The sequence below is a fragment of the Miscanthus floridulus genome, chromosome 7 (assembly GCF_019320115.1).
Source record: "Miscanthus floridulus cultivar M001 chromosome 7, ASM1932011v1, whole genome shotgun sequence".
Classification (NCBI taxonomy): Eukaryota; Viridiplantae; Streptophyta; class Magnoliopsida; order Poales; family Poaceae; genus Miscanthus; species Miscanthus floridulus.
The window spans coordinates 31,704,321-31,720,279 of record NC_089586.1 but is presented as its reverse complement, the minus strand read 5'-3'; the positions used below and the strand labels follow the sequence as shown (position 1 = coordinate 31,720,279).

At 41.0% G+C, this 15,959-nt stretch overlaps 1 protein-coding gene across 1 annotated transcript; it reads right to left on the bottom strand.

Moving 5' to 3' along the window:
* Positions 1 to 301: 301 nt before the first annotated feature.
* On the bottom strand, positions 302 to 5,115 carry LOC136466817 (protein CLP1 homolog). Its single transcript, XM_066465336.1, has 10 exons — positions 4,868 to 5,115; positions 4,709 to 4,777; positions 4,494 to 4,595; positions 3,285 to 3,526; positions 3,034 to 3,172; positions 2,882 to 2,938; positions 1,869 to 2,003; positions 1,367 to 1,602; positions 545 to 589; positions 302 to 468 (listed from the first exon to the last, which is right to left on the bottom strand). Exons 1-10 carry the CDS (start codon positions 5,072 to 5,074, stop codon positions 381 to 383), a joined length of 1,320 nt encoding a protein of 439 aa, XP_066321433.1. The 5' UTR covers positions 5,075 to 5,115; the 3' UTR covers positions 302 to 380.
* Between the last annotated feature and the right edge of the window lie 10,844 nt (positions 5,116 to 15,959).

The window sequence follows — 15,959 nt, the reverse complement described above, 5'->3', positions numbered from 1 at the left end:
GCAGTTTCATTCTACATACATGTGATGGCTAGAATGGTTTCACGGTGTTTCTTATACCATTTTTACAGTTTAGCTATTCATGCTTACGTTGGTTTCATGGTGTTTCTTATACGTGGTATCATTTATGGTACATCCAGATCATTCAATATGTACAGATGGCGCGTAATTTTGTGGCTATTCGAGACGGGCGACGGATCACCTGGGCATGGCATATTGCAATGCAAGGACAAAAAATTCACAGCTAGACAAGAATTTTGTTATCTCAACCGCACAGTAGATGTTGGCGTTTAATCACGAGAAGAAATCAGAACACAGAAAGCTCTTGCATCGTTTCTCTTGGTTAGTAGTGGGACATAGAACGCTTAGTTCATGCGTACTGATCAGGCTTCGTACCATGTTAGTGAACTCGCGATCAACAGCCTGCTTGGTAAGTCCCCCGGGCAAGGTGCAATGTACGTCAGCTTCTTCCTAGAATGTAGAATGTTAGTTCTTGGTGCACGCAGATAATCTAAACTCACATATTAGCGCTGTCTCCTAAGCATACCTTTGGATGTCAACATCAGTAACATGAATGAATCCGGCAATATTGCTGCAATGTATCGTGTAGCAGGTGTCAAACGTATATCAAGAAAGGTAATGCAACTTCTGATGGAATGAAAGCTGAAAATTCTGTGGGTCTTGCTAAATAGTAAAGGAAGAGTTCAAAGAAAGTTGTACGGAAAAATTAAAAAAAAAAGTAATCTAGCAGCAACCACACAAGTAAATTTTCATCATGCCCAATATGAACACACTAAAAGAAGAATATCATCCATACTATCTTTGTCCAAACTCTAAAGCATGACAACTAAAATCATTCCTAAGAAAATATTTATTGCCAGGATTTGAGCCACTTGACAGACGAAAACCTTGCTGCAAGATAGACTAGTCAGAAGACTTTGGTTTCTCATATCTATATCTAAATATGACTTAATGCTGACGACACTCAAAAGAGTATAGCAGTAACATAAGCAAGATGGAATTGCCATGAACTTAGCAGTAACATAAGGAAGATGGAATTGCCATGAACTTACGAGAGCTTATGGCTAGGCTAAGCTACTGGTGAATTGGATAATAACAAAATCGATAACTCCTGAGAAAGGAAAATAAACTGGGTGCCTAAAGATGTGGTGGAACAACGATGCAAGCAAATCCAAGGCTCAATTACTTGCACCATGTATTTTAATTTTCTGAAGGCTGGCGTATCAGCTGTACTCTATAAATAATGTAGCCCTTTGTGATCTACTACCTCTAATCCAAGTTACTTTTGCATAAAAGCTATCTTATTGGACCAAGCCTACATAAGTTAAACCTGGTATGAAATTATTACCTAGAAATTATTTCATCAGGTTCCTTAGCATAGGAAACGGCAAGCACTGTATGGATCATATCCGTGCTGATGTTGACAGCAACAAGTCGAGTGGGATCTGCCACAGGCTCTGCACCGATAGGTAATGCTGAACGGGGAGCTTGATGGCCACCACCGATTTTGTACACCGAGACATCACTGAAATTCACAATGTTTGAGTGCGGTGCAAGATCATTTGCAATCCCATAAAAGTATTCCTGCAAGAGCACATTAGGACTTGGCTTTAACAAGACAGATCAAAACATAAGGTTGAGACAGTGAAACATTACCCCATAAAGGTAGTAAGGGCAACATTAGAAGAGGGGAAAAAGAAAGAGGCTACTAAGACTGTGACGGTGTACAATGATGACAACTATGCTATCATCAATAAAATTTCACATTAGATAACAAACAAAGCCTTTTTAGTTTAAACCAATGTTTGAGGGCATAGCTGGTCACTTTCTACTCCAGAAAAATAGCTTACCCTGATACGGAAGCTTCTCGTTTTTTGCCGATATTTTGAATTTCTGAGGACAACACCCTCTGATTTATGAAGTTTTACAACATCAATGTTGGACTTGCTTTGAACTGCATCTTTTAACATTTTCCAGAGTTTCTCCTGCAAGCCATAAGATAGATCAGATAATACCCAGAAGAGCTTCATTATCATATGGTTTCATAATTATACATGATTTTACATTCAAGATAAAATGACTAATATTACAGAGCTCTCTAGAGCACTTTATATCATATCACGCTATGTGTGCCAATATGACAAATCATACATGCTAATAGTTGCAGTTGTTAGCGACATCTGCCATTTTTCCTACTTGACACATGTGCTTATATGCACTTTTTCTCTCTTCATCATTCTGAATTATCAGTTGTTGCAGCCTGAGTACTCTTTTGACTATTATCTAGAATTAGACATGTCAGTAGAAAGCTTTATTTTCAGCAGCTGAGGTTTCTTCATATGGCCCAGATTTTCTTTTGGCTTATTTGAAAAGAAATATCTCAATTAACTTCAATATAGCACACTTGATGCATCAATGAAGCATAATGATACTGATGATCTGTTTATAAGAAAACATGCCGAAAGGGATACTGCTAGCAGAGTATGTTTTGTTTCTACTTGAGATTAGCTGCTACTTACTGCTGCAACACATTCCTACTTGTGTCCAAGATGTCTCTACCAGCCCCAAAAACAAATATCATCTTACTCAATAGGGTCTAAATTCTTTTATGAATGATTTTATAGGGAACATTTACTTTTAATTTTAAAATGATTAACATGGAACCTTGATTATAGCATACTGGCATACTGCTATAATGAAATGTTTGGATACCTATGACATTTGGCTATAAGTTGAACAAATAATATAGTCTATGTTTGAGCAGTTATGAGTGTGAAATGAAACACAGGATGAGTCATCTACAGCATAAACCTTCTGAAAAAAACCAGTAATGTTCACATGAACAAAACAATGCAGAACTTGCCTGTCCCAGTACCAGTACTACATTGGCCTTGAAGGTTTCAATTGCATTGAGAAGTAACTGCAGAGCGTAAAAATGAATTATCACTTACTACACAAAGGGGAACAGTATGAATCTGAAAAATGACCATTAGTTACTTGAAGCCAACCACTAACCTCATACCCAAGGCCTTCAACCCACCCCATTGTATTGATAACCATTCCTGCTGCCCTAGACTCAGCATTGCCAGAGAACTGTTTCTCCAATGTTTTAGCTAGCTCCTTCATAAGAACTTTGTAAACATCCGCATTAATACTGTTGGTAACACAAGCAACGGTTAAGGTGCCAAAGCAGTAGACAAAAGAACAGTGTTAATGCAGAAAGCTCCAAGTAGTATCAACTGCCAAAGAATAAAGTGGAGAGATACCTTGGATTTGGGTGGCCATAGAAGTATACCAGTGGCATCTCCAAGGGAATCCCATCAACTATATCTATAGGTTTCTCAATTGGTGAGGCAGAAATACATCCAGGGATTGTTATAGACCCCTGGCCAATATCTAAATCGACATAAGTAGGCTTCCAGCCCAGTTTGGCAGCCCAGCTAAGGAGCATCTTGCAGAGAGTACTTTTTCCGGAATCTGTTGGCCCCACAACAATCACTCTAGGTCCCTAAGCCAGATATAGCGAGAAAACTTCAGTGAAATAGTCCAGGGAAAAGGAGATAAATATAGGGTCTGGTTGGTTGCTTGTATAAGCCTCAGCCTAAGTCAACATAAACGTATGCAGTGTCTTGGTGTTTGGTTGTTCTGCACAAGCAAGCCGCATTTGATAAAACTGTATTTGATTGTTTACATTTTGTTGCATGTAGTCACATCCATGTTATAGTTGAGGTCTCATGTTTCTATTAGAGGTACGAGGATGAGAATATTTCTTTTTTTTTTGTCTGTGCATCGGCTTGTACAAATCTGTATCGTCTAATACGACTAAATCTGGCGTACTAGCTAATCTAGCATTAGGCCTGCTTTGAGCATTGGGCAAGCCTGCATAAGAGCCTACCAAACACGAGCAAACTGCACTGCAAAAAGCCTAAATAAAATGCTAATGCTAATATAGGCAACCAATCAGACCCATAAGCACAAAAGTCCCGTGCCAAGAACAACAGCTCATTATTCATGTTCAAGTTCAATCTGTGATGATGTTCTGCCACACTCGTACCCTGTTAGGGTTCCAGTAAAATTTATTCCTACACAATCATATGGAACATAGAACCATATTGCAATCTAGATGTTATCATCAACACAGAGCTACATATGATAATTACATTCTGATTTGTCTTTTGAAAATAATGTCAGAATCACACAGGACAATATCACTTGTAGGCTTGCTTATGTCTTTGAACATTAATAAAGAATTAAAAGTGGCACTATGTCAAATTTCACATTGTTTTACACTCACTCTGACTATCTCTAGGAATATACTAAACTAGCATTCCACACAATTGACCAAAAATTGAGAAACTAACAAGCTGACTAACTAATTGTTCTGAGATAAAGCTTTGCATCTCCTACAGATCCTTAGCTATGTAACAATCCTACAATTGAATGGTCATGAGATGGATTGAATCAGGATAACTCACCTGTGAGGCTTCCATATCGCCCCCCTGAGCTGCAGCAGCCCTCGCCCTTGCCCTACGGGCATCCAGAATGGCGTGCGTGTTGACATAAATTACCATTGGAGTCTGTAACCCACAATAACAAAATCATCTCACCACAGCATCACCCCCAATAACCTCATTATTCCCAAATTTACACAGAAACGATGCCAAAAAAGAGAAGGCCACCGAGCGCTCACCTCGTCAGACGTGTACTCGCTCTCGCTCACCCCGTCCAGTTCCACTGTCGCGCCGTGCCAGGTGAAAACCTGAGCAAACAAACACAAACAGCGACTGAAATCAACACCGACGAACAATGACCGCAAAAGTAGGATGAGGGGCCAACTGGGTTTGCTTACGGCGATCTTGGATCGGGGAGGGACGGGGACCCAGCCCTCCGGGGGCATTTCGGTGCCGAAGATCTCCGCCGTGCCGGTGACGAGGCGCACTCGGAGGGGCGCGTCGGGGAGCACCTCCACACGCAGCTCGCTCTGCGGAGCTAGCTTGTACTGCCGTGGCGGCTGCGGGGTCGCGGCTCCGGCCCCCGCGGTTGTCGCGGCGGCCATGGTAAGGGGGTTTTGGACACGGCGCGACGGCGAGGGTTTGGGCGTGTAACGACAGAGGTACCTACGATCTATTTAGTATTCAACAGTTCAGGCTGTGTTTAGCCGGGTGAAATTTAAGAATTTGGTTACTGTAGCATTTTTGTTTTTATTTGACAATTAGTATTCAATCATGGACTAATTAGGCTCAAAACATTCGTCTCGCGATTTTCAACCAAACTGTGCAATTACTTTTTTTCATTTATATTTAATGCTTCATACACATATCGCAAGATTCGATGTAATGACCACTGTAGCACTTTTTGAGAAAACTTTTTGGAACTAAACGAGGCCGAGTGGCTGGATAGGCGGCCGCAGCTCGCCGTCTAAGTCCAACGCCAACTAAGATAAAACGAACCAGCTTTCCTCCCTCTCCTTTTCTACTCTTCGCTTACAGCTGTTGTGGGAACAACGGACTCACCCGACGCAACGGGACTGCTGGTCACCCATTTCGAACCCGCATATCTTGTACTAGGCCTCCTCACCCTCTTAAACTTTGGGCTTTTCAAGCTTGGCAACTTGTCAGCGGGCCGGACCATGACATCACCCCCCCCATTAGCAACGGCTTGTCCCCAAGCCGTGAACTCCGGGAACCTCTGGAGCCAATCGTCTTCATCTTCCCAGGTGGCCATCCCAGCTAGGGACTCCATCCACTTGATCAATAATTGATGGTAGATACAGTTGTTTCTTGTAATGTCCCGGCGATCCAAGACCAAATGTGGAGTCTACACAGGAGGGATATCTGCAGGTAATGGTGAAAAGGAAACAACACCGGTACCTTTGACAGGCTTCAGGAGTGAAACATGGAAGGCATTATGCACTGAAGAACCTAGAGGGAGTTTCAGCTTGTAGGCAACAACACCAATTTTAGATTCCACTTCATATGGCCTGAAGTATCTGAAAGAAAGTTTGGGGCTAACCCGAGAGGCAACTGATCCTTGAGCATATGGTTGAAGCTTGAGCCAGACACGGTCACCCACCTGAAACTCACGTTCACTACGGTTTTTATCAGCTTGGTGCTTCATCCGTTGCTGGGCACACAACAGTTGTTGCTGAAGGATGGAGTTAACAGATTTCCTCTGTTGAAGCCACTGGTCAAGATCAGGAATGACACAGTCTTGATCCGGGTCAATGCCGAAGTGGTTTGGTTGATGACCATACAACACTTCAAACGGTGAATGTTGCAGAGAAGAATGGTGGTAGGTATTATACCAGAATTCTGCCAAGTGCAACCACTGTGACCATTTGTGAGGGCAGGCTTGTATAAAGCATCGGAGATAAGTTTCAATACACTGATTGACCCGCTCGGTCTGTCCATCACTTTGCAGATGGTAAGCTGAACTCATGCAAAGTTGAGTACCAGTGAGCTTGAATAACTCCTTCCACAGAAGACTGGTGAAAATTTTATCCCTGTCAGAGACTATGGCTGTAGGCATACCATGTAGCTTGTAAATATGTTTCATGTACTGTTGAGCCACAGTGAGTGCAAAAAAAGGATGTTTCAGCTTCACGAAGTGGGAATACTTCGAGAACTTGTCAACCACCACTAAGATACAGTTATAGCCTGATGAAATTGGGAGACCTTCAATAAAGTCCATGGTGACCACAGTCCATGCTTGAGATGGCACAGGCAAAGGTTGGAGCAACCCTGGATAAGGAACACGTTCAGTTTTTGCCTGTTGACAGACAACACATTCAGATACAAAGACTTTGATGGTGGTCTTCATATGTGGCCAGTAGAATAGTTTGCTCACTCTATGGTAAGTGACCAAGAACCCAGAATGACCACCTATGGGGGTGGCATGCAACTGTTCAATAACCTTAGTCTGAAACTCAGGAGAGTGTCCCAACCAGATAACCCCTTTGTATTTAATGATACTCTAATGCAGACTGAAGTTGCCTAAGGGGTTATGTAAAGCTAGTGAGCTTAACATCTTTTGTGCAACTGCATTTGAGTCGTAACTGAGCTGTAAGTTTTGAAGCCACAGTAATAGCGTTGAGATAGCATCAGGATGTGGAGCTCGTGACAAGGCGTCAGCGGCAGAATTGGTGGTGCCCTTCTTGTAACTGATCTTATATTGGTAACTCATCAATTTTGTCAAAACTTTTTGTTGCCAATATGTATAGAGTCTCTGATCAGAAAGGTGGGTGAGGCTCTTGTGATCGGTATTGATGACAAACTCTGCAGGTTGCAAATAAGCCTTCCACTGATCTATGGCCAGCAAAATTGCCAAACTTTCCTTCTCATATGTGGACAACCCTTGTGTCTTGGACCCCAAAGCTTTGCTGATGTAAGCGATTGGATGTCCATCCTATCGCAGAACTGCCCCTATGCCTGTTTCAGATGCATCCGTTTCAATAACAAATGGTTTTGCAAAATTGGGAAGTGCAAGAACTGGAGCAGACACCAGAGACTTCTTTAACAGATGAAAAGCCTCTTCACAGATAGTAGTCCAGAGAAAAACCTTGCCCTTTTTAAGAAGATTAGTAAGTGGCCTGGCTATCATACCGAAGTTCTTCACAAATCGCCTATAATAGCCGGCTAAACCCAGAAAGCTCCTGACATCTTTGACAGATTGTGGTGAAGGCCAAATCTGAACATCTCTAATTTTGCCTGGGTCAGTAGAAACTCCATTAGGACTAAGAACATGACCCAAATAAGAGAGTTTTTTGCTGGGCAAATGAGCACTTATATAGTCTGACTTTGAACTGATTGGCCTAGAGCAACTGGAAAACCAGTTGTACATGTTGTACATGATCTGCATATGTCTTGCTATAAATCAATATGTCATCAATGAACACCACGACACATTTTCTCAGTAGTGGAGCCAAAACATGATTCATAATAGATTGGAAGGTGGCTGGTGTACCTGTGAGACCATATGGCATGACCAAGTATTCATAGTGGCCATGATGTGTTTGAAATGCTGTCTTGTACTGATCTTCAAGAGTGACTAAAATTTGGTGGAACCCAGACCTTAAGTCTAATGTGGTGAACCATGCAGCTCCATAAAGCTCCTCAAAAAGTTCTTCAACAATGGGCATAGGAAACTTATTTTTGACTGTATAAGCATTGAGCCTTCTATAGTCGACATAGAGTCGCCATTCACTAGATTTCTTTTTGACCAAAAGGGCAGGAGAGGCAAATGACTGGTACTTTCTTGTATCATGTTGGATTTCAGCAAATGAGCCACTTGCTTTTCAATCTTGTCCTTCTGAGATGGAGTGTATCTGTATGGCTTAAGCCTAAAGGGTTGAATGCCAGGAACCAAAGGAATAGAATGTGTGAGAGTGTTGTTGAGAGGAGTACCAGAAGGCTCGTCAAATAAGTCAGCAAACTGAGTAACTAACTCTCGAATTTCAGGGTGTAATGCCTGTGCAACTAGTTCAGCAGGCTGTTCAATAGAATATAGCTCCACAATACCCCAAACTAAATCTTGTTTCTCCATTGCTATGAGCTGATTCAAAGTTATCTCATTAACATTAGCCACAACATCTTGAACCCCATGTAGCCGAATAGTAGAATTTTGGTGGTTGAAACTAAACCACTTCTCCTTCCATTGAATTTGCATAGGACTAAAAGTTTCAAGCCACTCCATGCCTAATATAGCATCATAGCACTACAGAGGAAGAATTTTGAAGGTTGTAGTAAACATGACTCCTTGTGCTGTCCAAGAGCAATTGACCACCTCATGGGAGCAGGCAAGGGTGGCACCATTAGCTACCTTGACTGACATAGAGTGTTTTAAGAGAGTCTAGGGATGTAAATCAGCGGCCATGTGCTCACTAATGAAGTTGTGAGAACTACCAGAGTCCACAAGAATAATAGCAGGTTTCTGATGAATGTAAGCATGAATCTTAAGTGTGTGAGCTGCACAGGTGCCTTTAACAACCTGGTCAGAAAGAGCCATCAATTCATCAGGATCTGAATCAGAATTGGATTCATTAGAACAGTCAACAGAGTTTCCCAAGAATTGCCAAACTTCTTCTATGACGTTTAAGGGAACAGTAGCTGGACACTTGTGTTGTGGTCCCCATTTGCCACCACACTTGAAACAGAGTCCTCTAGCTTTCCTGTAAGTCATCAGTGCAGATAGCTTCTCATCAGGCTTGGCAATTGGTTCGGAAGTTGGTGGTTTAGCAATCAAAGACTGAGCTGGAACTATCCCAGAAGTTGTTGTGGTCCTGATTGCAGCTTTGTGAGAGACATATCTGTCTAGTTTTTTGAAATCTCGGACGATAGGTCTAGCCAGTACTTCTTCCTACAAAATGGCAAGAGAGCTCGCAGTATCAAGGTCTTTTGGTTTGTGTAATAAAAGAGTTGTTCTAATTTTAGGTTTCAGACCATCTATGAATTTGCCAGTGAGTATAGCAGGATTAACGAGTGGGTCATGGGCAAGCAACTGGTGCATGAGATCATCAAATAGAGTGATATACTATGGCAAAACCTTCTAAATTATAGGACCCACTTGCACCTATCACTGTCCAACGACCTTTGACATCTATGCATATGTGCCCGGTAACTTAAGAAGACTGTCGGGTGTCCTCGGAGAACCTCAAATTATCCATGATTTTCGAGCAGGATCACATTATAGAGTCATTGTAGTATTACAACGGTTTATTCAAATATATATACATCAGAGTAAAAGTAGCGGAAGACTTACAATAACATAATTTACAAACCATCTGTTTCAAACCATACAACTAAGTTCGATAATTAATACAAAACAAAGTAGTGGAGTGGCATTATACATAATACAAAACACACAAATGGATTGCCCTGCCCAAGGGCCACACATTTACTTATCATCATCGCTTTGAACAACAGTCATGCAGCATGGCCCAAAACAGACCTGCTCATGAGCCTCACCTGCAACAAGGGTCAACGAACCCTGAGTACAAAAGTACTCAACAAGGCTTAACCAAAATAGAAACTGATAGAACTTAGTAATGCAGGCTCAGGGATTCAAGGTATGGCTTTAGCAATAATCAAAGTTCTTTTGCGTAAAAGCTCTTTAACAAAATTCTTTATATCAACATTTAAAACTTCATAAAGATCATATACAAAGCTAACATGACCTGTATTGAGATCATGAAACTTCATATCCAACACCTTCACAAACCATTCTCAAGTTTCAGTTATTAAACTACGATGATGAACAGTGAGTTGAGTCTCCATAACCAAGGAGCAACGACGATTTGAACCGATTAAACTCAGCTGGGAATTCCAGACCATACGACATATGCAGGTCCCCGACCTACATATACCAACCTACCCTCAGGTCCTCTAAAATAAGAACGGGTCCGTGCCACCTGAGAATACAGTATTCCACCAATCCAGCCCATTGTTACGTGGGTACACGCTATTCTCGCCATCTCTCCACTCTCAGTGCGTGAGTAGCCATTCTCGTAATAGAATCGCCAAGTTAAGGCTTACCGGAGTATGTGGTTAGTACTACAAAGTCTCACCTCATGCAATTCAACAACGGACGGACCTTAATTGACATAGGCAGAAAGAACCCGCTCACAAGACCTCCATGTCTTGTGGCTCTCACACACCGAGTCCGTCTGGTCTAGATTTATTACTCCACATTCCCATATCACATGATAACATAGTAACCAAAGTTCCATTTAAAACTTGCAGGTGACAGGAAATCCCCTGACTTTCATCGTTCTAAGCATAGCTAAGCATAACTAGGCATATACGAATTAAAATTGGTAACAAGGTAGATATGGAAAAACAAGGTTGGTAATGCACCAATTAGGTTTTCACTTAACTCCTAATCACTTAATGCAATAAAGAAAAGCAAAAGCGAAATCAATTTGTAAATCACAAGGTAGGTTAAATGCATCAGGGGCTTGCCTTCGTTGACGGAAAAGTTAGGATCCGGAGTCGTTCCACAATTATCAAACTCGACCTCAACAGGCGGATTAACTTCCTCAACCACTTGATTAACTACCACGTGCCCACCTTCATTCACTACACGTAGTAACAATGCCATGTTTAACATGATGTGAGATACAAAATATGATGCTCAATGATGGATGCAAAATTAACAACTTGAATACAACTTTCCTTCGTGGTACAGTTACAAGTCAAACTAACTAAACCTTTTTCGTAACACTTAATTCCATTGACAAGGATACATTATCAACTAATGACCCAAGGTCATCACTCAATCCAAATTCAATCAAAACATAAATCATTAAAGGTTACTATTTGCTTTTATGAATTAATTATTTAATTACAAATTATGAAATAAATCAACTTATTCCAATTGACCTCAAAATTTTTGTAAATGTTCATCTCATGATAACTAAGTGGCAAAACAAGTTTCATAATTTTTGGATAAAGAAATAAGCCTAGAAAATCATGGAAACTCATTTATTAATTAATTGAGCATTTTTATCACATTCAAAAATTACTGAAAATCAACATTTCATATTTTTCCTAAATAATATACATCACATAGAAGTCACACAAAAATTTTCATAATTTTTGGAGCTCCAAATAATTCTACACAAAAATAACAAAAAGATACACTATTCATTCATCTCTGAAAATAGAAAATTTCATTTTCAAACCGCTGAGTCACTGACAGCCCGACCCCACATGTCATCTCCTTCCTCCCACGCTGACCATGGCGGCAGCAGCTTTGACTGGCGAAATCTCATCGACGGCGAGGTCACCGGCGACGGCCAAGGTACTTACATGACCACAACACCACGGTGCATCGATTTGTGACACTAACTAGACCTAACACGAACTAGACTGAGCACGATGCCGGCCACAGCGGCCATGACGGTGCGGCGACACTACGCCGACGAAACAAGTGCGGTAGCGGTTAAATAAACAGCTCGGGAAGAACCAGAAGCTCACCCCGAACACGTTGAAGGCGATGGACGAGCCGGAGGAACAATGGATAGGTGGGTCGACGGTCACAGCGATCATGGCGGAGCAATCTTCGACGACGACAATGTTCCGATGGCTGCGATGGACAAAACGGTCAACCAACTGGGCACAAAGCACCATGGCATCGTGGCGAAGCTAAAGGCATGCTCATCAAGGGCAGAAACACACCGAAGAACGCTGGCCACGGTGATGCGGACTCGACGGTGGTACTACCGGCCACGGGGAAGAAAGCGACGCACAGCGAGTTCCCGACGAAGTCAGGTGACCAGAGCTGGCTAGCTAGGTGCGCAAGGACTAGGCGAAGCTATGAAACACTTTGCTGAGATGGTACAATCGCTAGATCGACGGCGAGAGCTCAACGGAGGTGATCGGCGATGTCGGGAAAAACAGAGCAAGGGAACGGGGATGAACGGCGACGGTCAAGGCTAAATAGCACGGCTTAGAAGCGCAAGGAAGCCACGCCATGGCCTTTCCCGTGCCAGCGCGACGCCGAAGATGGCCACGACCACGACTGGAACCGAGAAGAAAGTCACCGGCGATGTAGCTTAAGCGGCGAGCACTGTTCCACTTAATTACAGAATTGTCATTCATCTAAATTTCCAAATTACTCCCAAATTTGTATAACAACTCAAAAATCTCCAAAAATAAAAGTTGTTCAAAATGCAAAGTTCTACAACTTTGCTTTTATAACCACCCCCTAATTCGGTCTACATTTTGAAATGAAAATTTGAATTCAAATAGGGAACATTTAAAGAATTACGCCTTTTCAAATTACTTCAAATTTTTTTAAACAACTTTGAAAACTCCAAAAACAAACTTTGAACAACTCAACAAGCTTTACATTTTTGCTTTAAGACTTAACCCCAAAATATGCTTCAATTTTGAATTAGGTTTTTCGGGGTAAAACAAATCGCTAGAAATCAGGGTTTTCAGAAATTCAAATCCAAACAAAACTTTGAACTTGATCCAAACCTTACAAGGCAACACATATAACATAAATGTAAACTTGTTTTAGTGTATGCATATCAAAGTTTTCACTAAGGCCAAATGCTTTGCAATGCATATGATGACATGGCCGGTTTTAGTATTTAAAACACCCGAGGTGTTACAATCCTTTCCCCTAAAAGAAATCTCATCCCGAGGTTCAAAGTCATAGGATAAGTAATGGAAAAGGAAATGTGTCAATCCAAAAATACCCAAAACTTGTTCATAAAATAGCTAAAATCCCTTTATAAACATGGTTCGTATCAACAGAGCAAAACTAACATTCTTCTATATTGACGCAAGAAACTCTGGAAATTTTTCTAACAAGTAATCTTCAGATTCCCAAGTAGCTTCTTCTTCTGAATGTTGATTCCATTGTATTTTGTAGAATTTGATTATCCTTCTTCGAGTAACATGATCTTTCTGATCCAAAACTCAGATAGGATATTCAGAATAAGTCAAATCCGGTTCAAGTTCCACTCCTTCAACCTCAGCATTCTGCTCAGGCACTCGGAGACACTTCTTCAATTGAGAAACATGGAACACATTATGTATAGCTGATAGATGTTCTAGTAATTTCAAGCGATATGCCACTTTTTCATACCTCTCTAAAATTTGAAATGGTCCAATATATCGAGGTGCCAACTTGCCTTTAACACCAAAATGGGTAACTCCCTTTATTGGTGATACTTTCAAATATACAAAATATCCCTTGTTAAACACCAATGGTCTACGTCGTTTATCCACGTAACTCTTTTGTTGGGACTGAGCTATCTTCAAATTACTCTGTATTTGCCTAACCTTGTCTTCTGTTTCTTTCACTAGGTTAACTCCAAAGAACCTTCTTTCTCTGGGCTCAGACCAACTCAGTGATGTTCTGCATCTACGACCATAGAGTGCTTCAAATGGAGCCATTCTAATGCTTTCATGATAACTATTATTGTATGAAACTCAACCAAAGGTAAGCATTCATCCCACTTATTGGAATAGTTAAGGACACAACACCTTAACATATCTTCAAGTACTTGATTGACTCTTTCGGTCTGACCATCAGTCTACGGATGATAAGCTGTACTATATAGTAGTTTGGTACCCAATGAAGAATGCAATTGTTTCCAAAAGTTGGAGATAAACTATGTACCCCTATCGGACACAATGGTCTTTGGTACCCCATGGAGGCTCATGATTCTTGCTAAATATATCTTGGCATATTGGACAGTGGGGTATATACTCTTAACTGGAAGAAAATGTACTGATTTGGTTAGGCGATCTACAATCACCCATATTGAGTCAAATCCCTTTGATGTCTTGGGTAGACCAACAATAAAGTACATACTAATGTCCTCCCACTTCCAAGCTAGAATAGGTAATGGTTGTAACTCTCCAGCGGATCTCAAATGTATAGCTTTCACCTTTTGACAAGTATCACACTTAGCTATATATCTAGCAATCTCTATTTTCATTTTAGTCCACCAAAATCTTTGTTTCAAGTCATGGTACATCTTGTTGCTTCCCGGATGGATAGATAACCTAGTAGCATGTGCCTCTTCAAGAATTGACTGTCGCAACTCAGGGACTTTTGGTACCACCAGGCGATCCTTGAACCATAGCACACCCTCATCATCAATACTGAAGCATTCTGTTTTTCCATTCCTGACTCTTTCCTTGATATGGGCTATACCCTTGTTTTCTTTCTGAGCAGCAATAATCTGGTCTTAAATATTGGCTTCAATAATAATGTTGGTCAAGCTACCTTGTTGAATTACCTCTACATTCAACTTCTCCATCTCTTGACATAAGGTCAGACCCATTGTTCTTACTGTCAGGCAATTGTAATAACTTTTGCGACTGAGGGCATCTGCAACCACATTTGCTTTACCCGAGTGATAATGTACCTCTAAGTTATAATCTTTAATCAGTTCTAACCATCTTCTTTGTCGCATATTCAATTCTGACTGAGTAAAAATATACTTCAAACTCTTGTGGTCTGTATAAATATGGCATGTATTACCAAGCAAGTAATGCCGCCAAATCTTTAGAGCATAGACCACAGCTACTAATTCCAGATCATGAGTCGGATAGTGTTCTTCATGTTGCTTAAGTTGCCTAGATGCATAGGCAATGACTCGGCCTTCTTGCATCAATACACATCCAATACCAATACCCGAAGCATCACAATAAACATCAAACGGCTTCTCGATATCAGGTTGGGCTAATACTGGTGCAGTGGTCAATAGTCTCTTCAAAGTCTAGAAAGCCTCTTCATAATCTGATGACCAGACAAACTTGACTTGGTTCTTCAACAACTCAGTTATGGACTTTGATACTCTAGAGAAATCTAGAATAAAACGACGGTAATACCCCGCCAATCCTAGAAAACTCCGAACTTGATGAACTGCGGTTGGCGGTTTCCAATCAAGCACATCCTTAACTTTACTTAGATCAACAGCAACTCCTTCAGCTAACAAGACATGTCCAAGAAACTGTACTTCCTTAAGCCAAAATCACACTTGCTAAACTCGGCATATAGTTGATGTTCTCTCAAGCGAGTCAGAACAATTCTGAGATGTTTTGCATGTTCTGTCTTGTTCTTAGAATACACTAAGATGTCATCAATAAACACCACTACAAACTTATCTAGCTCAGGCATGAATACTGAATTCATCAGATATATGAAATGAGCTGGAGCATTTGTCAAACCAAAAGACATTACCAAGTATTCATATAATCCATATCTTGTGGTAAATGCCATTTTGGGAATATCCTCAGGCTTTATCTTGATTTGGTGATATCTTGACCTCAAATCTATCTTGGAGAAAACTTTGGCACTAGCCAGTTGATCAAAAAGCAAATCTATCCGAGGTAAGGGATACTTATTCTTGATGGTCACTTCATTCAACGAACGATAGTCGACACATAACCTCAGGGTCTCATCTTTCTTTTTCACAAAAA